This window comes from Phaethon aethereus (genome assembly GCF_964289735.1).
Source record: "Phaethon aethereus genome assembly, chromosome: Z".
NCBI lineage: Eukaryota > Metazoa > Chordata > Aves > Phaethontiformes > Phaethontidae > Phaethon > Phaethon aethereus.
In genome coordinates, this window is record NC_138577.1 from 46,379,190 (window position 1) to 46,406,378 (window position 27,189).

The following is a 27,189-nucleotide window of genomic DNA, read 5'->3' on the forward strand; positions in this document are numbered from 1 at the left end:
TCAGCCGGCTGTCAACCAGCACCCCCAGGTCCCTTTCCGCCAGGCTGCTCTCCAGCCACTCCTCCCCAAGCCTGTAGCATTGCATGGGGTTGTTGTGGCCAAAGTGCAGGACCCGGCACTTGGCCTTATTAAACCTCATACAGTTGGCCTCTGCCCATCGATCCAGCCTGTCCAGATCCCTCTGCAGAGCCCTCCTACCCTCCAGCAGATCAACACTCCCACTCAGCTTGGTGTCATCTGCAAACTTACTGAGGGAGCACTCAGTTCCCTCATCCAGATCATCTATAAAGATATTGAACAAGACCAGCCCCAGAACCGAGCCCTGGGGAACACCACTCGTGACCGGCCGCCAGCCGGATTTAACGCCATTCACCACAACTCTCTGGGCTCGGCCATCCAGCCAGTTCCTCACCCAGCGAAGAGTAAACCCGTCTAAGCCACGAGCCGCCAGTTTCTCCAGGAGAATGCTGTGGGAGACGCTGTCAAAGGCTTTACTAAAGTCCAGGTAGACAACATCCACTGCCTTTCCCTCATCCACTAGGCGGGTCACCTGGTCATAGAAGGAGATCAGGTTGGTCAAGCAGGACCTTCCTTTCATGAACCCATGCTGGCTGGGCCTGATCCTTTGGCTGTTCTGCAGATGCCCTGTGAGCACTCTCAAAACCAACCGCTCCATAATCTTCCCTGGAACAGAGGTCAGGCTGACAGGCCTGTAGTTCCCAGGATCCTCCTTCCGGCCTTTCTTGTAGACGGGCGTCACATTGGCAAGCCTCCAGTCTTCTGGGACCTCCCCTGTTAACCAGGACTGCTGATAAACGATGGAGAGTGGCTTGGCAAGCTCCTCCGCCAGCTCTCTCAGTACTCTTGGGTGGATCCCATCAGGCCCCATAGACTTGTGGGCGTCCAGGTGGCTTTACATGTCCTTGACTGCTTCCTCCTGGATTATGAGGAGTACATTGTGCTCTCCATCCCCGTCTTCCAGCTCAGGGGGCTGAATATCCTGTGGATACCTGGAGTGGCTATTAAAGACTGAGGCGAAGAAGGCATTAAGTACCTCAGCCTTGTCCTCGTCCTTGGAGACAATGTTCCCCGCCATATCCAATAGGGGATGGAGATTCTCCTTGCCTCTCTTTTTGTTGTTAATATATTTGTAAAAACACTTTTTATTATCCTTTACGACTGTGGCCAGACTGAGCTCTAGCTGGGCTTTTGCCTTTCTAATTTTGTCCCTGCTTGACCTAACGAGATCCTTGTACTCTTCATGAGTTGCCTTCCCCTTCTTCCAGAGGTGATAAACTCTCCTCTTTTCCCTGAGTCCCAGCAAAATCTCCCTGTTCAGCCAGGCCGGTCGCCTTCCCCGCCAGCTCTTCTTACGGCACATGGGGACCGCCTGCTCCTGCGCCTTTAAGATTTCCTTCTTGAAGACTGTCCAGCCTTCCTGGACCCCTTTGTCCTTCAGGACTGTCTCCCAAGGGACTCTCTCAACCAGTGACCTGAACAGGCCAAAGTCTGCCCTCCGGAAGTCCATGATAGCAGTTTTGCTGACCTCTCTCCTTACTTCACTCACAACTGAGAATTCTATCATGTCATGGTCGCTAAGCCCAAGACGGCCTCCGACCACCACATCTCTCACCAGTCCTTCTCTGTTTGTAAACAGCAGGTCCAGCAAGGCACCTCCCCTGGTGGGCTCACTCACCAGCTGCATCAGGAAGTTATCCTCCACACACTCCAGGAACCTCCTAGACTGTTTCCTCTCTGCCGTGTTATACTTCCAGCAGATGTCCGGTAGGTTGAAGTCCCCCACAAGAACAAGGGCCAGCGAATGCGAGACCTCCACCAGTAAGGATGGATAGTTGTGTCACGGTGATGGGTGCTGCAGGGTTCAGCCATCAGTAAGAGCAAACCTATTTTCTCTAGCCTGGCTGCTGTTTGAGGAAGCCTGAAGAAAGATCCACTTGGATATGTAAAAAACCTGGAGTTAGGAGCATGCTGTGGGAGCTTATTAATGATTCAGGATGGTTGGTTTCAGTTTCCCCTCCTTCCTTTCACAAGGCAAAATCTGATCGATACTTTTCTTTCAAGGTCACAACTGCTGCTTGGTCTCTGTCCTTCTCACAACCCTTGTCCAACCATATGAGTGTTTTGGAGGATTTAATTACTAGTTTTATCGAGGTTGTCATCAATAACTCTTAACATAATCAGGCTCGGACAGAAAGTGATATTACTACAAGAGAAGACTCTTCCCTGATGCAAATACAGGGGTGCTGTGCTCGTGAACGGCTTCCTGTCAGTCATGAAAGGGGCTTTTCCCCTCCCTTCCTTACCCCAGTAATCCTGTGGTTGCATTATGGATAGGAAAGCTGTGAAACAGTGGCATAATGTATCTCATATTTGATTTTGCAAGATTTGTAAAACAGAGTTGAGGGTGAGAAAATTAAGTTTCTGTCTTTGTGAAGGACAGGATGTTTCTACTGCATGGGCGATGATACGTCTTAATGTGTTTTGGCAATTTGTTTTCCAGAACTGCTAGTGAAAGATCTATTTAAAAAAAAATTTATATGTTTTTTTGGTGTATTTTTTGGGTACATTTTTTTCCTTTATTTAGAAATCGGTTCAGTGTAGAATAAGTAAACTTGTTACATATTCAATAACTAACCTCACTTCCTGAATTTACATTGACAATCCGAAGGGGAGTACCAGATTCAGTATTTTAATTGCAGGAAAGGAAACAATGTTCTTCTAATGGGGGTGGAAACCTTTGTCACTGTAAAATAGCTTTCCTGTTTTGAGAAATACCATAAGCAGTCACTCAAAAATACAGAAGAATATCTTAATAGCTTGCTATCTTTTTTTTGGAATCCTGTTAGAGTATTCTCTCAGCCAAGCTTTCTGAATAGGCTGCTAAAATACAGGTTTGATGCTTTGTCAAGAGGCTTACATGCTTCAGTTTTCACATAGATACCATGTTGCTGAACAGGATCTTCTTTTTGAAATTTAAATTCTATAGTTTTAAAGTGATATTTAAGATGTTAACTTGAGTAGAATGAGCTGGATGTATTTGTAGGAGCTAAAGAAGTTGATCCAGTATAATGTTTATGTTGGCTAAAAAATAACAAAATTTAGGGCATTATCTCTTCCTTCTGCTGCTTTTTAGGAAAAACTAGACAGGGTAAAGGTCTGAAGTCATGACAGAATTTGGAGTTATCATAACAATTTCAGGAGCAAGCTCCTGGAGGTCAGCTTTATTGTAGAATATATGAACACAGTTAATCACGCTTGTTGAACATGATGGATCCAAACTTGCTGTGGGTCGTAATCCCTAGTCAGTCAAAGAATGTCCACAGTTCACTTTGCTCATTCTACTGACATCATATTTAACGTAGCTCAAATCAGTTTTATATATATATTCTATTGATTTTATGCTGTTCATAAAATGCTAGTAATAGAAAATCTATTTCTGTTGCTTTTTTGTATGGGACTAGTACCTTAACGTTAATATAATTTCCAAGGAAAAAGCTGTTCAGTGACTCATATGAAATATGTTGGAGGGAATTTGTATATACCTGTATACAAATGTGCAGCTACACAAATTTTCAAGTGGTATAATTTGAGTAGATTAATTAAATTGAGCCGTGCCATTTGGCTGGGGTTTGCTTTTATATGTTTTTTTTAGTCCCTGCATTAATTCATAATGTATGTCTGGGTCTGCTGACCAGAGATCCATTGCTTTTCCATGTGAAGTTTATTTTTTCATGTTGCAAAGAATACGTAGCACTAATATCTGAAAACTCAGGACAGAGAGGCTTGAATTTGCAAATATTTTGTTTATGTTCATTGTGGTGCTACATGCTGAACTACCTGGACTAGAACAGGAGGAGACATGGAAACCTGTGGTTTTACTACCTTGGTACCTCCAGCTTTACAGGAAGCAGCAAGGGAACACCAGGGTCTCTGGCACAACAGACAGCAACTTGCAGAAGCTTTAGTCAATGCAAATTGGTTAGAAGTTAGTTTTGATACTGGAACTGAGGAGTAGGGCCAGATGCTGAACAAGCTATTTTGATGTTAGGTCTTCTGAAGGTTCCTTAATGCAGTGAATTACTGACTCGGCTGTTAATGAATTGGGTTTTTTGTCTGTATATGATCCCCAAGAAAAGCAAAAGCCCCAGACAAAAACCATAAACCCTGAGCAAAAAAGTGTTTCATGCAGGGTGACTAACTATTGACCCTTGACTTCAGCGGGGGCTGTCTGTACCTTAAGTTTGTCTCTGCAGGCCAAGGATATATACCAAGAAGAATTTTGCCAGTGACTGAAGAGTATCTCCTCACTGCTTATCATAAACCATGGTATTACAATTTTTTCATAAATATTTTTAAGTCAAGTCATGCATATTTCTGTAGCTCTAAAACATATGTACAAGCTGTGTCTGGTAAAGTCCAGTCCAGAAAATACCAGTTAATAGTGACAGCCCTCCTCGTGGTATAGACTGTTAACTGTGAAAAATGTAAACTGGGAATAATCTAGAAGAATCACAATGGATGTTTTCTCTCCTGCAGAGTTAAGATGCAAAATAAAGCAATTGGTGAAGAAATATAAATATAAAAAAAGAGTACAATTGGCAGTTGCAAACCAAATCCTTGAAAATTGCATTAATGGTAATGCATTCCATTCCAGTTCATGGTGAAGTAAAAGGAGTTTGTCTGGTAGATCAAATACGGCTTTCATTGCAAGACTGCGACAATGAAAGTGAGATGATAAAGCTATTAAGACTCCTAACCTATAAAGAGCAAAGACTATACTGTTTTTAAATATACCTGGTGAACTTACAGAATTATTTATTCTTAGGACAGTTGTCATTATAAAATACTACGTTTGTTTTCAGTTCCATTTATGGGATTTATCTGTCCTATTATGTGTATGTGTGTGTACATGTATACATACTTTTTTTTTTTTTAAATATATGTGCAGTCAAAATTGTGAATAATTAATGATGCATATTAAATTCCCTTATGAATCTGGGAAATTCTTTCTGTATAAATGTCAGGGCTTTGAATAGGGCTTGAAAGGGATTTTATTCTATTGAAATATTTGATAAATTGGGATGGACTAAATAACAGTCTGAGAATGTAACTTGCTGTCTTGTTTTGCTCATTACAAATAGATTGTGAAACAATTGGTAAGAATCCGCTTGGTGTAAGCAAACCCAGCTGTATATGGAAAAGTCCCAGGTATCATGTTTAGACTAATGTCTTTACATGAGTGGGTTTTGGGTTTGTTTTTTTTTTTTTTTTTTTAAGTTTGCTAACATGTTTTAAATCATCATCTTATTTTCCAGTCCAGACAAGAGTAAAATCACAAGAGCTCTCAAGTACCTGTTAATACATTTTTCAGACGAATGTCAAAAATTGCTTTCTGTTGCATCAATATTGATTCATGGCACCAAGCCTAAATAATTAGATCTGGCCAAATACCAAGCTTTTGTATCCTACGTTAACAAAACTGGTGCAATTATTTTGAAAATTATTTAACCAGTTGAAATACTAGCATGCATTTCACATAACTGACTCACCTCTTCCATTGTACTTGAAGTAATCAGCAATAACTCAATTTTGTATTATCTGTTAAGTGGTCTCCCTGGAGAGTAGGCACAGTGTGTGGTTTGCATGTACGACGTAATTTCACTCAGTTCTGGGGCAAAGCACAGCAGTGTTTGAGGCTACCAGTATGCCATCAAAGCAAATGGGGCTAGGGTACATTCTCTGGCCCTTAGGAAAAGGCATAGATCATGTCCATATGTTTAAAACTATTCTCCCTCATCCCTCAAATAAGGTGACCTCATACATGCTGTGTATTGCAAATAATTCCTGACCCATGCGCTCCTTTGAACTGTACTGGGACATTGGGAGTGTGCTATTTATCTTCTATAGATTAAATAACTGTGGATAAAAAAAAAAAGATACACCCTTGCTCAAGCCTGTGTTCTGGACTTTTTTTATTTACTGACACAAATGTGCCCTAAGCCTCTTTGTCTTTGAAGTCTTTAGCTTAGTAGATGGGCCTGGAAGCAACTAGTCTTGAGCATCCCATTTACACTAAAGAGGTTTTGGCTTCTTAACTACTGTTTGGATCCTGTTGTGTGGCTGTTCCACATCTGAATTTGCACTGTTACTCTGGTAGGATAGAGTCATTCAAGCTCTAGTTTGCAGCAGCCTTGCTCCAAGTAAGTCTGAGTTTGGGGAGGTGGGGGTGAGATGGGAATCCCATCTCATGAAAGGAAGGCAGTTGTAAGCCCTATTGCTGATACTTTCTGCACTGGCAGTAGCACAAATGGAGAACACCACTTGGGCCAATGCTGGCAGCATTGTGGCCAAAGCATTGCCAGGTTCCAGGGGTTCCTGACCTGCAATTGTTGCAGGCTGGGACATGTTTAGTTTCTGGAGCCCAAAGGCAGGCAATCATTCTGTTTGTGTGACCAAAGAAGAGACAGGCATCTTGGTTTGGCTATTTAGTCATTGAAAGCAAGGGGATTTGACTATGAAGACTGAGGACTCTGGATTTCTTAACAGTGCCTTTAGGGGGAATTGTCACCAAGTGAAGAATCAATCTCTTCTTTCAGAAGAAATATCTCTTATTTCAAATGCATTTCAAGCTTTTTGTTAACCTTAATATGGCTACAAGACCATTCTTTCTGTAGAAAGAGAGAAATTCAGAAGGCACACCTTGACAATGCCACAGAAGTAACTGAGCAATAGCACCATTATTTTCCTGGTTCTGTCCCTACAAAGTTATATGATGGTAATATGTTTGGGAGTGGTTTTCTTTGGTTGGGTAACAGGACAGGAGCTTGTTCCACATGCACAGAGAGGGAAAGGATATTTCTGTTGCTGTTCACACATCTTGGAAAGTTGTGTTCCTAGGGTTTCAGTGGTAGCAGACAAATAGGATTTGAACAGGACATAAAGCATACTGTGTGCCAGACGTGGATGAGAAACCTAGCAGCTCCAGTTGCAGGAAAAAAGTTTCAAGTAAGAGAACAGTCTTATTCACTTACTTGCTAATAGCCTCCCCTGGCAGTTATGGCAATAAACGATTAAACATGGTATCCATTATAGGCTCATGTCTAATTTATTTCATATTAATTAAATTTATAATTACATGGTATCATTTAGTAAAATTGTTTACTTTCTCCTGTAAAGTTGCTGAGTCTTCAGATGGGGCTTTTTGGCTGTAATTTAGGTGCAATTAGCCTTTTAAATATAGTATGTGTTTTGTTCTGTCAAAAAGGTGCTGTAAGAGGTAGCATTCATAAATACAAAGAGTGGGATTTTCCCCTTTTCCCAAGACCATTTTCTTTTTTCATTCCTTGGTGTATCCTGTGAAGAGTGCTCCTTTGAATGGAGATCCATTTTATGCCCATGTAAAACTGAGAACAGAGTTTCAGACTGGAGTAAGTGCATATTTTTTTCACTTTGGCTCCAAGTAGCTGTGATTCAGAAGACTCAAACTTCTACATTTAGTACTGTGTTGTGCAGTATTTTTCCTTAAAAGGATTCTCCAGCAGTGTCTTTGGTGTGATTCCAGCTTACTGCAGTATCTGGGGAGAAAAAGTCCCTGGAGCTTTTGAAGGTATATAGTTCAAGCTGCCTACAAAATATGTGCCAGACTTTGAGTTGGCTTGTCAGGAGTGTAAATCCAGACCACAAGGTTCATGAGGAAACATCCCATGCCTCATCCTTCTCTTACGTCAGAGCCCATGTGTTGCTGTGGAGGAGGACTGATGTAGATAACGTTCAGTGGAAGGCAACTGTAAGATTGTCTCTTCCACGTGCTGTGACGTTAGGGTTTGTTGTAAGAGATAACTAGCAGAGCTTTTGGGGTATTTTTGTTTTTTCCCTAGGGGAACTATGTCTTAATTTCCTATCAACAGAGAATTAGTGGGGTGAAATACTTGAGCCAAGATTTTTTTCAAAATAATCTGTGGCCCTGAGACCTTAAAGTCTGCACAGGATGGAGAAAGAAAAGATGCACAGAAATGATATAGTAGTGTTCATGGAGCAAAACAAGTAACTGGACTAGCTGGACTTGGCTCTTGGTTGCTTGCTGTCAGTCCATTATCCTGATCATTGACCACACACAGATCAGTTTTTTTAAGAAAGATCATTAATTGCCATAGGGAAGTGCTTGACTGTAAAGGAAGGCAGTTGAGATTAATGAAGTAAAAAAAAAAAAAAATTGTTTTACTAGAGGCACTCAGTGATTAGGATATGCATCTTGTATTCAGACTTCACAAACTTCACAGACTCAAGGTGAAATGTCATAGAAAGGAAGCTGGAGTATTGCTCAGTAACAGCTACAAGGTCTGTAATGATCAAAGGAGTTAATATTGTTCTAAGACAACAGTAAGCAAAATAATCGCATTATAAATGAATATATATGATATAGTTCCATAACTCTTACTGGACTGGAATTAGAAACATTATTTCCCTAATTTGCATATAAAAAACTGTATTGCCAGTTCAAATTTGAATCTTATTTTTCATATCAAAAATGTGGAACATCTATTGATCCTTGGAATTATGCAAGCTAACCTGATGGTAGAGTTGGCTTCAATATTCAGGTAGAGACACAATGGTTTTGAAGTTGACAGTTATTCTCTTTTTCAAAGGAGTAAGACATAATTATGCTGTGTCCTTCATGTGCTCTGATCTTCTTTCTTGTGGCTGTAAACTGACACTTGTCAAAAGTGTACCTGTGTAGTAGCATTTCTATATTTTACATGCATACCCATTAGTGTATTAAACACAAATGCTAGGGATTTCATAAGGTAAACAGCCTTTTTTCTTAACAGCTTTGACTTTTCAAGTGCTTGCAGAAAGCTTTGAGAAGGCGTTCCTTGATGTATTGATTGATCTCTCAGGCATATGGTGTTTCATGCAAATGAAATGTATAATAACATGCAGACGTCCATGTTTTAAAATGTGTATGCAGATAGTAATTGCTGTGCCCTTTCCTATGAACTGGGTTTCTCTTAATGTGTGTTTTCAGTGGTCCTGTGGCAAGCTGCTGTTACTGCAATTCTGTTTCTGAGTCTGAACAGTTGCTTATTCACACTTTCTCTTCTTCACTCTCCTGACTAGCTCTGAGCACTGGTGGTTTGAGCTTCAGCTTTTAATGTCCTTGACTCTCACTAGTCAATAGCAAGCAAAATAACTACAGCATCAGCATCAGTACTGTAAAAGGAAGTGTCTGTTGGATATTGTGCTGGAAGACATGAGCGTAATGACTCTTCTTGAGAAAGATGCAGTATTTTCTCCTTAAGAGTGCTGAGTACAAATCTTTAGTTTTCTGCTGCCTGCTGTGGAAAATTAGCACATCTTCCAATGTATCATACCAGGAAATAAAATAAAAACTCCAAATCAGACTAAGGAAAAACAGATTAGGATATTAAGTGATCCTTGTTAGAAATGTAGAGGACTGTTAGTCCAAAATACTTTTGGCCTCTAAAATGCTGAGTAGACAGGTCAAGTTTTACTATCTCTTGGTTCTAACTCATTTCACAGTGAGAACAGCTTTATAGGGTTCTATACTAAAGTACATATAATTCTGTTTGACCCCCTTTCTCATTTTATGAACTTGTAGATCAGTGAAACAAACCATTAAATAGATTGAATGCTGCCTGCAACAGTAACGTTAATGGCTCCAATTTTATTAAGCTCATTTGGAAATGGCATACAGGTGGCAACACCCATAAAATGACAAACTATGTATCCTTATCTGTGGATCATAAATATAAGCATTAGAGGAGAACTTTCTAAGATATTGCAGTATTTTGAAGAATTGTAAAGGAGAGCAAAAAATCTTAAGTTTTGGGTTACTATAAATAGTCCTGAAGTTAATAAGATATTGTATCGTGCACTGCCTTCCTGTTGTTGTAAGCAACTGGAATGCATAAGAGGGTGAAGACATTTTGTCTTGATGTACAACTGATAGACTGTTTAATTATGGTTCTAGTTTTGCTGATTACTAAGAAGTTCAGTTAGCCACAAAAGTGATCGGGGGATGGAACACCTCTCCTGTGAGGACAGGCTGAGAGAGTTGGGATTGTTCAGCCTGGAGAAGGGAAGGCTCTGGGGACACCTATCTTGCAGCCTTCCAGTACTTAAAGGGGGCCTATAAGAAAGATGGGGACAGACTTTTTAGCAGGGCCTGCAGTGATAGGACAAGGGGTAATGGTTTTAAACTAAAAGAGGGCAGATTTCAACTAAGGAAGAAATTTTTCACAATGAGGATGATAAAGCACTGGCACAGGTCACTCAGAGAGGTGGTAGATGCCCCGTCCCTGGAAACATCAAGGTCAGGTTGGACGGGGCTCTGAGCAACCTGACCTAGTTGAAGATGTCCCTGCTCATTGCAGGACTACATGACCTTTAAAGGTCTCTTCCAACCCAAAGATTCTATCGCAAGTGAGACTAATGTGAAATTTGGATCCAGAATTTTCTGTGAATCCCTGGCCTCTAATAAATTAAGAGCATGTCCAAGTCTTCGTGGTTTTAGATCTCTGATTTTCACTTGTTTGTCTCTTATCCATGCTTTTATCTTTAGGTAAAAAAAGTAATATTTATGTGTGTCATTAGAGCTCTTAATGACATGAATGAAAAATACTGTCTTAGTGCCTCATGAGGTAAAAGCAACGTTTAGAAATAAAGAAAAAGTTGTAGTAAATGTTTATGTCACTGTGCTCTGAAGCACAAGGCAGTATTTAGCCTGGTGCATGCAAATCCTGCAGAATCCTAAGAAAAAGTATAGATTTCTTCAGACAATTTTATCTTCTCCTGCTGTGTAGGTATTGCTCTAATGAGTCAAGGCGTTATTCTTCTTTGTGCAATAAACATTCTCCAGAAACCTATCCAGGAGTTTCTCCTTGCATTCCAATAAAAACTAGCTGACATTTTGTCCTCAGTTTTCCACAGGATTATCCAGCACTGCTCTTTGAAGCAGTGGCTCAGATCTGAGAAGCAAACAAAAGTAGGAATGAATGGTTTAATTTAATTTTCTACTTGAAATCAGAAACTGACAAATTTGATAGGAATACCTTTATAAGTAATGCAGCTACCTCTTCTCTTCGCTGTCCTCCCTTCTAATCAGCAATTTGAGCTTTCTCCATATAAATCACTGCTCATTGAAAAAGACCAGAGATACATGTCATGTTATGCTCCATTTCCTCCAAGCTGGAAAAAGTAAAAATGTAGACTGATTTTTGTTTCAAAATACTCTGTTTGATCAAGGTTCCAAGTAACATTCTGCTTAGGATAAACCATATGTACTTGGTGAAAAGAGAAGGTGTAACTAGACTTAACATCATACAAACTTCCAGTTTCTCAGATTGTGCTTTCCCTTGAATGCTTGAGTTTACTTGCATGATCTCCAAATCTATGCAGCTCATATGTAGAGACCTATTTGGAGAGTGGGATGTGAGTATATGAAACTTAGTTTTGAATTCAGTTAAGTCATCGTTACAGGAGACTTTTATTTACTTTGGCAGAGTTTAGGACCTGTTTGTAGTGACCGAAAAAGTTTGCCTGCAGACCTCAAATTTATTCCAGTTCATCAGAATATATTATTTCAAATCCTGTTGGAGCATAAAGGATTTCAGACAACTATAATTTATCCTCTCGCTTTGTGGAAAGAAGTTCAGAAGATGACTATGTCAGAACATTTTCATTCCTGAATGACTTAGGAGGAGGCTTGTAAGGGAACATAGCCAGTGAGAAGGGGCGTGATCGAGATTGTATGGGACAGGTAGAAATTGAGCCCATGGATGTGTGGCTATCCCCATAACAGTGATGTTCCCAAATACAGCAATGCATTAAAAGTTATGATGCCTTTAACTGCTCAATTCTGTGTTGTGTGCTGGTTCAAGGAGGAAAAAATCGGCTTTTTCACAAATAAAAAGGATCGTGTTTATGAAAGGTTCTTTTTTCAGAATGAGTTCAGTATGTATAAACATATGGCTTTTTTACTATTATACTTTTCTTTTTATGCTTTCTTCTCTAATGAATAGAAGAGCTGAAAACAATTGGGTATTTTATCCAGCTCCCAATGAGAGTAAACTTTTAGGAAGTTATGGATCATCCAGTATCTGAGATAAAGATTTGCAAAGCTCATGAGATAGTCAGCTGTGGTACTTCCAGAAAGCCAACTGTAGGATTAAAAAAAATCCTCACTGTTGGCTCAACAGGATCCATATTGATAACATAATTCAAACTACACATTCTGTAGAACAATCTCTTTGGGGGAGATCAGTTAGACTTAAATCTGATGTCCCCAAAATAGTGTATTGCAAAATCATTATAATGTTTGCTTTAAGATTAATAACGAATACAGTGCTCACTTGAAAACTCTCTGAATGAAGAGCTGATGTTGGAAATAAAATATCAGGAGGTTACATTTGAAACTACTTATTATTTTCTTTATTGTCTTGGACACATATGCATCTGAGAGAGACATTAATCCTTAAAGGATTAATGAAGTTCTGTCATTCCTTCTACAGGGAAGTTGGATATCTTTTTTTCTCTCTTCTACTTTTATTTTGAGTTTTTTATTTTCATTCTTCAGTGTACTTTCCTCTGCAAGTCTGAGTGGCAGCTTACATAACAGCAATTTTTCTTTAAAACTAATACTAAACTCGGAATACAGTGCCCCGGCAGCAACTCAAGCCAAAATCAGGCTTTGCCTCAACGTGCCTAACTGAGTCCTTTTGAATGCTGAGAAGCGAGATGAGAGGTTGGCAGTTAGGACATGAGAAATCATCTTCTAAATACCCACTGCCCATAGTATTTTGCCTCTATTAGCTCAATGCCTCCAAACAGAGAGCTAGTGTACAAATTAAGTCCAGATCGTCTGCTGCTTAATGAGTTTGTAAATTTTTCTACCTTTCCTGGAATGATTTTTTTAAAGCACTTCTGTTCAATTTCTCAGTCTTTTGTATTTCAATCCTTTTTCCTTCATCCATTTACCTGTGCCCTGTCAGAGCCTTGCTATCCTCCCTGCCCCCCCAAATTCTGTATTTCCGTGTCCTTTTCTTGTCTACATACTTCCCCTGGCTGCTTTTCATGTTTCAGTGAATAAAGTCAGTAGACTCCTTTTTTTTTTAACCTTTTTCTTTTCTTTCTTTCTTTGTTTCTTTCTTTTTTTTTTCATGGGATCCCTTCTATTAACCATTCTTTCCTTAAAGAAGAAAGTTGTATTTATTGTGATTAATTCTTCTGCCTTTGATAGGACTTGCATGGCTCCTTTGTGGACTTCTTGACTCCTGTAGACTGCTCAGGTCTTACGCCTGAGTCTTCTTCCTTATTGGTTGTTTTAGACATCACTGCTGACTACTAGAGTTACTAATATACATGCTGATGCAACTAAAAATGTAAGCAGATGTATTGTCTGCCTGTGTTTCGCATAGTACTGTGCACTTAATAGTTTATCAGTTAACAAATTCTCAAATGAAAATTCAGAGAGGACTTCAAATACAGCAATGTGATTCATTGTGATTGCAGCAGACGAGGTAAGGTACAAACTAAAAGGCCAGAAAGCTTTCACTTGCCATGTTTTGCTTTAGTGTTAAAAGTGTGGTGTAGATGTGTGTTTTTATGTAAATACATGTATCTGTCCTTTGACTTAGTGTCCAAGAACTCATGGAATCTCAAATACTTAAGAAAACAAAATTCCACAGAGGAGGTCTGAATGGCCTAGGAAATTTGAAGGGAATGTAACTTCCAATTCTAGACTACCAAAACCCTAATGATATTTCTCTTTTTCCATCTAACCTGTGACTTCCAAACATCCTTCAGAAAATTACTTAGGCAATAATGATTAACTACAGTGTCTCAGTAAAAATACTGCAGAAAGGCCTGGAAAAGCCTGCCACCTTTGTACCACGTGCAGAAACGGATCCTCAGTCTCCCTCAAACCCTGTTAAATGGAGTTTGCAACATGCGTATACAGTCAGGAAGGTCAACATATTTTATAGCTGTGCATTTTTCTTGACGTTACGGTAGGCTTTTAGGGCTGTGGTGTTAATCACTGTGTGATGTAGTGAATTTTCAGTGAATGATACAGTTTTGATTTTGAATTATCGTTGGGAATTTAATGGTAAAGCAAAACTATTTTAATTCATTTCAAGATATTTTATGTAAGAGGAGGCATTAGAAGTAGCAAGGACCCAAATGATTTAAGCTTCAGGAAGAGCACAGATTCCAACAATAATGTAGTGTTCCTTACAAGTTCTTAAGATACTCATCAGTACGTGTGGATATGACTGTGAGAAACTCATCTTCTCAATCTCAGTCTAGCCCAGAGCTGTCCTCTCCAGGTAAAACAGTACCTGTGCAGAAGTCTAGATGTTCTGAAATGGTGCTCACTTCAACTGATACTATATTTTTGTCTGTGAATTAGCAAGGTCCCTTTGTTTTTTATTTGATGCCTTACACTAAACTTTATCAATTGTTTCAGAGAAGAGGAATTTTGCCACACCCTTTTGGAAATGTGCAGTGGCTCAAAGCTAGCATGTTCAGCTTCTGAGTGTGCCGTTACCTACTTGCAGTGTAGAAGTACTAAGAGTGCCTCAAGGTTAGAACAAGTAAGAAAATGCAATGTAAATGAATTAGTCATTGTTACTTAATTACTAACAGTCAAATTCAACTCCTCTTGAAACTGATAGTGTAAGTTCCATTCATTTAAGGCAAATCAAGATTTGCCTCTGAATTGTCATTTAAAGTGCTGTGGAATATAGATAAGCTTTCACTCTTTATAAACATTGAGAATTTACTAAAGCAAGGTAAAAAAACCCCAAAACTACTGATGAAGTTTACATTTGCAGGATAATAGTACAATTCTCACATGTTTTTTTTCAAATGTCATTAGAACAAGTAATGGTGACTGTCAACAGTGATGTACATAATAACTCAACTGCATCAGATAACAACAGACTGGGTAAGACAATGCTCTTCTAGGAAGTATTTATGCTATAGAGTCAGATACTTGGATTTCACACAGGGCCAAACATAGCCTTCTTTAAAGTTATTAGCCTTAGATGGTCAGGTAATGTTTGGGGGACAGGTGGTGTACACGGTTTCTCCATCTCAGAACAGAACATGACCCAGGGCTTTTTACTTGTGTTTCAATGTGCCATCTTGTTTAGTTGTTGATTTTTAAGTTCCTGTTGATATTTAGAAACAATAAATGTTAGGATAATTAACTAATATTTCCCCCAGCTCCACTTTTTTTTTTCTGCCGTTATGAAGTCATTTAATGACATTAAGGGCAGGAGCCTGTTTGGAACAGGCAGAAAGGATGATGTGCACAGTGCTAAGGCGTGAAACAAAGGTTGCAGAAGACCCTTGTGTTGTACTTACAGTAACTCTGTGGTATAGTAGGTTTCCTTTCACCTAGCTGATGGACCAGACCAAAGACACCCAGGCTTGTTCACCATAGGCCTTTGCGCAAGACAGGACACATGACTGAGGTTTTTCTGACCCATGCATAGTACAGTCCCTGGTTGGAGGATTCTAGATTTATTGGATTACAGCTCAATATAAGTGTTTTGATATGTTAAAGACAAATGAGTAACACGCCTTATATGTTTTTAATTAACAAATAAAATCATTGGCCACAAGATAGAGCTAATGTTGTCATTTTCATAAATTCATGTACTGTTTTTATTTAACATTTTATGTATGCTTTAAATGCGTTTTATGTTTATGTGTTTGATTGTCAAGTATTCTTCTGTGTTTGGACTTTTGTATTAATTTTTCTTTTGACTTTTTTTTAAAGCATGATTTCTCATATTTTATTTTGTTTCTTTTAGGTTTTGTTTTATTTCATAAGATCCCACTGGATGGGTAAATGAAATAAAGAAAAGATGAGAGAGGGGCTGTTGAGCTTGTGGAAGCTGTATGCTGCACACTAGGGAGTGGACAGTGTTCTTGCCCAGTGAAGTGTCACCTCCCTTGGACTTCTCTTTTAGACATTGGTTGTGTTTGGAGAACTGTAGAAGTACATTCAAATCAGTAGCTGTTTTTGCAAGAGCAGGGCGAAGCCAAGCCCTGAGGCAGCTGTAAAACTCAAGAAAGTCCAGAAATAAGCTATCACACTTTTTCCTATTGCCTTATTCTCACTGTGTCTTCCAAGATGACATTGAGATGAAATTACATTATATTGTTTCCTCTGTCAATTTTTTGCTGTTTGAACTTAACTGGAAAGATGTTGTTTTTATAAATAATATTTATCAAAGGTGAACTGCAAAGTTGCTTTTATTTTATTGCATTAGTGGCTCTGCAAAACTTCTACAAATGCTTAATTTGAGTGTGTGTGTGTAAACTCATTGATTTCAATGGGAATGCTCACATCCTTAAAGTTAAGTTCTTATATTTTTTCAGGATATGGCCTTAAATCCTAAAGCAGTAAATTGCAGAGCTGGCCATGCAGATCTTATTTCTGTATGTGGTTCCACTGACTTTACCAGGAAGATGGAGAGTATGAGCTGTATACAGAAAGGTGGCAATACCGTCCATTAGTGCGTTTGGGTATTGAACCAGTGCCATCACTTACACATTCAGTTAGATCGTGCTTATTCAATATAGTCTGTAAGTTTGGGTAAGTGTACTAATCTTTAGTAGGCTGGAATGCAGATTCTGAGCCAAGAGCAAGAACAACAACACTATACGGTTGTTCCTTCAGACTGTATACTTACAGGCCTATTGAATTGTTCATATTTAACTGTGAAGTATGCTTCAGAGTATGCTTCAGTATACTTCAGAGGAGAGCCTACTCTCTTCTGAGAAAAGTTTACTCTAAAAAGCTAAGCAAAGGCAAAAGCATTTTACAAGAGCAGGGACTTCATTTAGATATAGTGTTAGACATTGATTTTCATGCTATTTACCTATCAAATCTTGAATTTATAATTTGATCTTTTCAGGTTAGGGAATCATTATAAGAAAGATGAAGTTTCTGTTTTTTTCACCAAGACTTAGCTACAAGACTAGCAGCAAATGACTGAGATAGATGCTTACATTTCTATGCATTTTGATTACATTTCTGAGCTATGGTTTGATTTTAATTCCTTACAATTGTGTTTAGTAAAAAAGAAGAGATGGTATTGTTTTGTTGCTCCTGTATTTGGTTTTCATTGGTTTTGCTTTTTAATTTCAACCATTTTCACTCATCCATTGAAACACTGTTGTTTTTTCTTTTGCTGTGGTCTTTTACAGCATACACCATCCCTCTCTTTCTACAATACTGTTGTGACTTTTGTTCTATCTCCATATACTTACTCACTTTTTGCCTTAGTCCTTCAACTTTTTTCTTGTGTTCTCTTCAGCCTCTTGCATCCAAGTTCCTTATTCCTGCGGTGCTCAAGTTTTGGAAATATCCTTATTAGTCAAGAAATATGTCCACATTTGCGTTCTTCCAGGCTTATGTAGTGAGATATTTCCTTTCTCTTGCCACTGGCTAGGGAAGAGGAGTGGCAGTTGCTTAAGTGCTTTCTTCACTTCTCCAAAGTCTGTCCCAAAGATGTGTTCTCCCCACATTAAAGAAGAGGGCAGAGCTGGAAGTCTGCTGATGACCTAGGAATTGTGGTGTCCTTGTCACCCTGCACATACTGTGGTCATTTGGGGAGGGATGGGTGCAATTAAGGATATCCGTCATAGTTACTGTTTGAAGTTAGATGTCAACAAGTGTTCTGCCGTTCCTCAGAAATAATATTAAGAATGTCTGCCTTTTTTCCTCCCTAAGTCTGTGTGGACGTGGTCTTATTTTAGAGAGATACTAGCTTTCTCTTTTCTCTGCTTACTGATTCTCTTTTAACTTCCATTTAATTATTTTCTTCTCAGACTTCTTGCTTACACGTGAATCTCTCCTCCTGTTGAAATAATATCTGTTGCCATTGAGCTGATTCTAAATCAATGGAGAATCATTTAGGTCAGTGATCTTTGAACTAAAGTCAGTGGAGTTACATCAAATGTAAGTTGTATCATGAGCAGAACTTGACCAAGTAGCCCACATTCCAGTCTTAAGTTTTGCTGGGACAAAATCAACATATTTCAGTTATGTATTCACAATTTATTGCCAAACAAATGAGGTGAGAATCTGAACCCTTTCATTTTGGCAAGGAAAAGGCAAACTCGCAGAGCTGGAATTTGGCAGTTGATTTTTGAAATATTTAATTTTAAAAGGTAGTTCTCTCTGATTCATTATATTTATATGCATAAACGTGCACAGTTATTGCTTGGGGATTTTACATAATTTTTTTGTAATTTATTTTGTAGCACTTTGCAGTTCATCTTTATGGTGTAGGAGTAGGTTTGACCTTCAAATATTTCAGCATGTACTGACACAGTATTTTGGATTTTATGTAATCATGGAGGTAACTTTAATAAACAACAACTGATTTATGCACCAGTGAAATATATATATTTATATATATTGTAGAATATCCTTCTTACATATTTTGTACTATATCTTTTATATTAGCCAATCAGTGCTCTATTACTTGATGCAGATATTCACAGAACCTTATGGATTACAGCACGTGATTTGTTACTAATAATGTCTTAACGCAGATGTTTAATGCTTGATGGAAAAAGACTATGTGTTCCTAAAGTGGTTTCTTTTCAGTATGTGGACAAAGCCTCTTAAAGCTAAGGGAGCTAAACTTTTAATGTGGAAATTATAGTATCCACTAGCTCCTGTCTTTCAGGTTGATTGTAAGTGACATTGCTTGTAACTGTAAAGATTCTGATCTGCCCAAACGGTGTTGGTTTACAAAGGGCTCGGTTAATTACAGATTCTCTGACCTCCTTAAAATAAAGTGAGACTGAAACTGAGAATCTTGCAGGAGCCATTAACATGGTAAAAGTTTCTGAACATCCAGGATTTGACATTAAAAAGCTCTTATATTATTTCACTGAGCAATAAAAAAGGCTATGAAATTTCTAAAGGCAGAGTTGCTATTTTTTTCACTGTGCCAGACATAAAACTACAATAAAAGCATATTTCTATGTTCTGCTAGAAGGGGTTTATTTATACTAGAATTTACTTTTAAATTGACATTTAATATAGTCAGAGAAGTACTGAGACAAGCTGTTGAGCAGTTTGATGGGCAGATTAATTGGGGGACTGGGCAGGAAACACTACTGCAGTTGTTCTGGTGTGAGGCAAGGTGTATCATCTGGTCTGTTAAATAAACCTGTTTGTGTTGAATTTGGTGGAAGTTTGACCAGTGGCCAGGTCTACATTGCAAACGAGACACATTGTTCCCAGGCAGAGCCTGGGGTCTGTGTTGTGCTTGCTGCAGCTGCTTGCCATGACAGGCGAGGTGGGGGCCCTCACAAAGGCTGTTCCTGCTGAAAGGTGTTTGAGGACCATGTCTTTTTTTGATGGGAGTTGTGGGAGCTCACTGCCAGGGCAGATGGAGACTGTTGTGACACATTTGCATGTCAATATTTTTGTGAGTACCCTAACCTGTGGAAGGCAGCCCCCAAGCTTTCCAATGCCTTTTATTACCAGCTGGATCTCTGCCATACAACAGTGAAGAAAACCATTCATTTCAGTGGGAACAAGATCCTTGGGGGCAACAGACAGTGCCAAGAAAGCCTGTGGACATCTAGTTGGAAACAATTGTACTTAAAATAGTTCTCGCAGGAATTGCTCTTTCTTTTTTGACTGCTGGCAGAAGCACTAGAAATCTCTTTCTTTCCTCAGGTGCAGCGAATCCCGAAGCACGTTTTTTCAAAGATTAAATAACTTATGAAAGTTCACCTTGTAGGAATGACTGGTACATTTCCTGCTGGCTCTTTACACAACAGCATTCATACAAAGGTCCAGTTTCTCAGTCCCATCACCCAGCCATCCATGATAAGTTGACAATTAATCATCAGCATGAAGACCAGCACTTTATTTGCAGCTGTTTGAATGCTTAAAACCTTGCAAATGGTTTGTAAAGTTGGAAGCCATCATCAAACAGATAAAAAATGCATCCTTTCTGACATCTTTTTAACTCATACCTCCTTTTCCAGTTGCATATTTAACATTTGAAATAATTTGAAAGTTATTAATGGATTAGGCAGCTAAGTAATTTTTTTATGTTCATTTCAAATGAAAACTCCAGAAGCTTACCTGAAGAGTTATAGTATTTTTTTCTTCTTCTTCTTTCTCCTCATTCTTTCCGACTTTTTCTCTTCCTTCCAATTTTCATTAGTTCTCTCTTTTCTTCTCTTCTATTCTTGAGATAGCTCAACATCCTCATTTGTGAGCTGCGGTAAACTTTCTTCTCCATAGGGTACAAATGTGCAGGGTCTTTGAATATACTTTTGAAGAGCTTTGCTGTCATTATGCAATGGTGTAAAGTATTCCAGATTATAATGTAGGCTCACATTGTACCAGATTTTGTCATCTGAGCTCCACAGCAAGAGTTCATGGATGGTTGGAAGTATTAAGAACTATAAATACAGCATTGTAGGGAGCACAGAGAACATTGGTACTGTGTATTTCACATGTTTCACAGCCCATTTCATTGTCCCACTTCAATGGGAACGTGTATCCCCAACATTTGAAGCTGGCTTCCTTTGTTCTTTTTTTGTTTTGTACATAAATATTAAATCTGCTGTGAAAATAGAAAATCATGCATTAATGGGAATAGCTCTTTAGTTCCACAAGCATGTAGACTGTGTGATTGAACTTGTAGAAGATGCTACTGTCTTTTAATCAAACCTCAAGATTAACTGTTTAACTTACTTTCATCAAAAAAAATAGGTTGAAAGACCCCACAATAGAGTGTGTATTGTTTTGATATGCATATGCCATATCCTTCTAATTTTAGTAGCACCCTTCCATGATTAGCTATATTATTGCAGCTGCAAGGAGTGTGGTGGGTAAGCACTTTGTGTCCTGGCCTGGAGCAGAGTTGCAGGCAGTGTAGAGCCAAACTGCTTTCAATTTGAAGAGAGCAATTCCCCCACAGTCCCTAGAGGCAGCAATTCACACTAGTGTCACTAAACAGATTATGTCTTAATATAGGAGGAAACTCCCCTCATCACATGCACATTTTCACTGTAACTTTGCTCCTCGCCTGGAATGAAAAGAGCAACCATATAGGATTTCAGGGAACTATCTGATATGCAGCAAGCAGAGAGTGAAGTCATGGCCTTCTTGTGATGGCTTTGATTTTTCCTTGATGTAGGCAGTGTAGGGCTTACTCCTCAGGTATGTCCACAAAACAGGAAAGGAAATTCTGATTTTTTTCCTGAGATTTTTTTTTTTTAACACAGCTCTTTCATTGATATTGCTGGCTTTACTAGTGTAAGAATGGAATTGGGTTGCTATGCCACTGCACAAAGCTGAGTCTTTGGCAAATACATTTGAAATGTCTTCCACTGCCATGCAGAGCCCTGTGTTCCTTGCTCTTTCTTAGATTTCAGGTTCAATTTAAAAATAGGAAGAGACTCATTGTGTTGGTATCAAAGTATAGAGCTTAAGCATTCTTTACTAAAATCTATTTTTCACATGTTGAAAAAAGTAACATTCTAAATGGTAGCACAGAAATGCCTTCTACCATAAGATCACATCATAAAAAATAGTTTGCTGTAATTCATCAGCAAGCTGTGAGTCTTTTGTCTCTCTCCCCTCCAATTCTCATGTTGAAACTGTTTTATATTTCTTGTAAATAACAGACGATCACTGTTTTTATTCCAAGTACTACCATAACAGTTTAGACGATCTATACTTAGAAAAATGTACTTGACAAACTTATTTTTAACAGGCCAATAAAGTTTTATAATTCATTATCATTGTGTCTTTCACTCTATGTAAATTGATAGCATCTAGTATTTCATTAGTAATTGTGCGGTGTATTGGAAAAGATGTGAATCTTGGAAGTTCCTCACCTGTTATCTGTTGTTATAAATGTGCTTATTGTTGCTTTTGTTTTCTGATAAACAGTGAGATTCAACTCTGTAATTACATTTTTATAGTATCTTGAACAGTTATCCTATTTAAAAAACATTCTCTGCAGCCCCCAACTGCTTGCAATAGTTTTATTTCTATTTAATTTAATTTAAATGTGTGTGTGTTTAACATGTACACTCAATCAGGGATTGATTCATGTGTAAATGTGTATTTAGATCAAATGACCACATATTTGGCTGTTGGCCATAAGACAGCAAGTTTTACGTGTCAGACCATGCTTCTTTATCTACTTAGACCTTAAGGTAGAAAAAGTTGGTTGTTTGAATACTCAAGTGATCTGTGCTGATTTTCCAAGCTATTTTGAGGAAACATCAGTGTTGTGATTTGAAGGGTGTGTTTTGTTTCAAGACTTTTGTTTGTTGGGCTGGACCATCTGGATTTCTTGACAGAGCTAAGGAAACAGAGTACACAAGAATATTGAAATGGTTATATCACAGCTTAAGCCCAAGTTTTTCTCTTTTTTGCTTTTTACTAGGGCATGTCATATTTTCCCATAAATTTGACTACTGTATTTGGACTATAGCAGATGTGGATATTGCTTTACATGTTCATTTTCTTGCTTCTGAAATGTTTGGTCACATTTTTCTCTCTGGGAGCTTTGCACATCTCTGATCATTGTACCAAATTGGTTTTTATGCCCGTAGGGAATTTTGAATTTTTCACCTATTGACACAACTGTGATGTAGTGTATTTTACATAGATGCTTTTTTATCATCATCCATGTAAAATATGCTTTCAGAACTAATTTGATGTATCCTCACTATCTAGAAGAAAGAGGCTCAATATAAAGGTCCATTCTTTTTCTAAGAGAAGCTTTCAGTAAGACTTGCTATTACAGGTAAATTGTGCTATTGATTAAGCTGGTAGATGCAGTTATTTTAAAGAAAGTATTCAAACAATATAAAATATTAAGTTCATGAAAATGCTTTACCAAGTAAAAGAACATATTGAAATTGTTATGTATTGGATATTTTTTTGAGCGGTAGCCTTTGAAATACTCTAATACAGGGTTTCCAGCCCCTGCAGAGCAAGAAATTATTGTCTAGGGAGGACAATCAAAAACTGAAGCTGACTAAAGGCAAAAGTGAAAATAGCCATTTACACCGCCCAGGAAATTAGGAGGTCAACAGGATAAGAAGTAACATAAAGTCTTAATGTTCTTGATAATCCAAATTAGTGTAAAAATGCAAACAAGTGTTCATTTTTAAATGAACATGAATTGTAACAGCAGTATACTTGTAGAAGTAAAGTCTTTATTTTGTTCTTTTAAATGAGAAAAAACCCCAACCAAACAGCATGTATTGGATATTTGTATCTTGAGAAATTGTTATTTCAGTCTAATTTCTCCATTAACATACTGCAAGAATAAAAAGTTGATTTCATAGGTTAGTTTGTAATTCTGTTACTATTTTAAAAGTAAAATGAATTTAAAGATCACCTTTTAGGTTGAGTAATTGATCTTTCTTCCTATATTATGTTAGTAATCAGACTCTAAAGCAAAAGTACAGAGCACATAATAAGCAATTCTTTGTAGTTTCATGAGAATGGTTGCAAAAAGGCAAAATTCTGGTTTCTGATATTTAGATAATTCTATTGAAGGACTTTTTTGTCAATCTTTTACCTATAAAAAGCAAATGTAGTGTGCAGGTTTCTAAAATAAGTGTTCTCTAGCTAGTTTGTTGGAGGTGACGGATACTTTAGATTTAAATTTTAATGTTTTGTTTAGCTTCTGAGTTACTATGCATAGCTCTGGGACTTTCATCATCAGAGCAGAGTTAACAATAAAGGAGCCAGATGTCATTAAGGTCTATAAACAGAGAATGGAGTTTCAACTAAAATAATCCCCTCAAAATGTAAAACTGCAGTTCATGGTGTGTGATAAAAGACGAATGTGGGTAAAGAGAATAGAAAGGTGCATTTGAAAGAGAGCTGAAAATTAATTCAGATTAGAGTTCGTGTTTGGTGCACAAGTTGATACTGTGTTTAACATGAGTGGCTTGCTCTGGTAGTTGAAAAACAGTAATTTAAAAACCACTTTTTTTTATTTATGGAATTTGCTTTTCTACTGTAGTTTCTAAATTCATAATTTATTCCCATTATGCCGTTCTTATGATGCCATTATTACGTCTTCATTTTCCATCATAGCAAACTATATAGTTCCTTAATACATTGCAACTGTAATCAGTAAAATCCCAAATAGTGTCTTGGAATAAGTTAGAATATGAACGTGGCAGTGTCTTTCATATCTGCATTTACTCATGCCACATGGAAGTGCTGTGCTATTTACACATCCAGAAGAAGTAGAGTATTCAACTGGCTGTTCTAGCCATGACATCTTCCCAAGAGAGCTTATATGCAAAGGGAAAATATGCAAGTGTGTCTTGGGAACCATGTATAGATGACACCACAGATCATAGTTCCTCGATAACTCGTAAAAGCGAATATTGGGTAGAAGTTAGAGAACAGAGTTTCTTGATGACTAGTGTGATCCCACTGAAGAGTCACCACATTTTCCCCTGCAAGGGTTTTAGCACAGTTTTGCTATCTACAGCATTGAAGTTGATGCCTCAGGAATGGAAGTGTCATCCTGCCTCAGGGAACATGATCAAACAAAACAGCGAGTTCTATATAAACCTTTGACTGAGGGCTGGGTAATATTTCTTTCAGGTTTTTGTCAGCCCATGCTGAGTTTTTGTAATGTCTTTAGTCCAGCAGACATCTCAGCGTAGACCTTGCTGCCTAAACCAGAATTCCTCTTTCTTTTTCTAAAGGTGTATGCCATGTAACCAATTTCAATGCTTCCTCGTGAGACCTAGCATGATGCTGAGGTCAGAGCTTATAAGTCAGCTCACACTTTTCGGCCCCAGGTGGTCCCGGAGTGAAGGTCAATAGGGCTAGCCATGTCAGAGATTCCTGGTGCACTTGTACCTAATCAGTGCATAGTCATAAGGAGTTGGTTCACTTCTGTTAAATGTCTTAAGACTCCTACAAAATCCAAGGGCTGTATGTACCTGTAGAGCTTAACTATTAAAATTAGATTAAAATGTGAAGTCTTGATAAGTCTATTCTTTGTAGAAGAAAACATTTACATAAGGCTCCCATTTTCATTCAGATTCAAAACACTGTATGCTGCTGTAAATATGAGGGACAAAAGTTAAAGTATGAAAGAATATCAGTGTTGGCTTTCTCATGGTAATTCCTGCTCATTGATTTTCTCTGTTAATGTCAGGTGATTATATGAAAGACCTAGGAAGTTAGTTTCTCTCTTAGTTTTATTTTTTCTAAGCCAAAAGTAATTTTTTGGCAGTTTAGGGTACTACTTCTGTGTTGTAATATAGCTGTTGGCCTGCCTTGGTAAAGTCTGTCTTCTGAGTACCAGGTATCCCAGTGGTAGATATCTCAGTCCCTGATGGCTCTTGTGAAGGCTTCTGCCACACAAGCAGGAACCCTGTGCTATTACTAATTGCTCAGATGTCTCATTTTTCAATACATGTAATGTAAATATGACCGAAATCATCAGCTGTGCATTTGTTTGCCTATGAGAGTATGAATCAAAATCAGGTAAGTTGACTGTAAATTGCCTGAGTATTTCTTTTCTCCAGTAACCACCAGGCATTTGAAGTATGGTTTTTGAAGCAGAATGCGCAGAGACCAGCTTTCTACTTGCTTTGTGGTATAACAGGTTACCTTTTCCCTTATGTCAGCATTGCTTTTCCCTTGGGAGTTTGCATAATCTCTTTCCAGGTAAATAGTCACACTTATCACTTCATCATTGTGTTAAAAAGAGCATGGAGGGCCACGTGCCTCTTCAAGAGGAAGGCAAAGATTTATCATAACTGCTTTTCCTTTCTGAAGAGGACACCAAATTTCCATTTTCTGCTGCTACTTCATTGGAATCTGAATGTGTATATAGCTCTGTTACAAGAGGAAGGCAAAGATTTATCATAACTGCTTTTCCTTTCTGAAGAGGACACCAAGTTTCCATTTTCTGCTGCTGCTTCGTTGGAATCCGAATGTGTATATAGCTCTGTTACTATTGAACTCAACTACGCTGGGACCCAGGTGAAGTTTTTACCTGTCGTTAGGAGGTGAGAGTGTTGCCTCTGGGAGCAGTTGTTCCTAACTGTGGGGCTCTAACATTTTTTGCTCCTGGTTTCTGGTCTGAGCTTTGCCTGTGGTGAGAGCGGCTGTTAACCACTAGTGATTTGTAGATGGCCCACATGATAGCAGTTTGATCAGTGGTTGTCAAGGGACAGATACACATGCCAGGAAAGGGCAGCTTTTGGCAGATGTAGCATAGAGGCTGAAGACTGATGTCAGAGAGACTGAGTTATCCTGTCATCAGTCTGATGACAAAGGGTTTGATCATCTCTAGGAGGAGAGTGGAAATTCCAAAAAAACCTTTTTTTACCCATTTGGAAGCATGCAGGTCTTGCTTCAGGTGCCATAAATCTTGCTACTGTGAGATTTATTTGTTTAATACAGAATATAAATGTAATTTTAACTCACTGTATTCATAAGGAATTCCATCCGCATGTTGCAGGATGCAAAGAGTCTATGCAGATGCTTGCCTGGTTTCAGCAGAGCCCTGGTTCTGACCCCAGATAGAGCACAGCACTGTATTCCCCTATAAAATAAACCAGGAATGTTTATTTGTCTGAGATTTTTGTCATCACTGCAGTTACGGACAGAAGTCATGCATGCGTGTGTGGTCCTGCCTGGAGTAACATCCTTCTCTTACTCAAGTAGTTTTTCAGGATTCTAGGGAGGGCTGTTAGTGTACCACATTAAATTGTCCCTGAGTAATGCTTTCATTAGCAGTTCTGAAACTTCTTGTCATTGCTACCTACACATAGCAATTGCAAGTGCACAGCTTGTGCAGCCTGATTCTCACAAGTCTTTCCTTGCATTGCGTTTATGTTTATGCCATGTGACTGTAAAATGCTAACAGATCACTCTGTCCAGCAGTGAATATGTCTGCATGGGATGCAAAACTATGAGGAACTCAAAATCAGTAGACACTGAGATCTGAGATCGGACACTGAGTCTGATCCTTTAAGCAATTCACATCAACTAAAAGACCAACTTAAATATTTGTCATTCGTAGGTACTGCTACTCCCTACTATTTGGGAATCGTAAATTTTAAAGCTTGAAATTCACTGTCTGTGAA

At 38.4% G+C, this 27,189-nt stretch overlaps 1 protein-coding gene across 1 annotated transcript in view; it reads left to right on the forward strand.

Annotated features, from left to right (window-relative positions):
• Positions 1–27,189, forward strand: part of NTRK2 (neurotrophic receptor tyrosine kinase 2) — a gene marked incomplete at its 3' end in the record, with an annotated part of 203,201 nt that overhangs the window by 78,395 nt on the left and 97,617 nt on the right. The window contains exon 12 of the mRNA XM_082013507.1: positions 4,676–4,747. Coding sequence (XP_081869633.1) covers positions 4,676–4,747 — 72 coding nt within the window. The remainder of the gene's footprint in view (positions 1–4,675; positions 4,748–27,189) is intronic.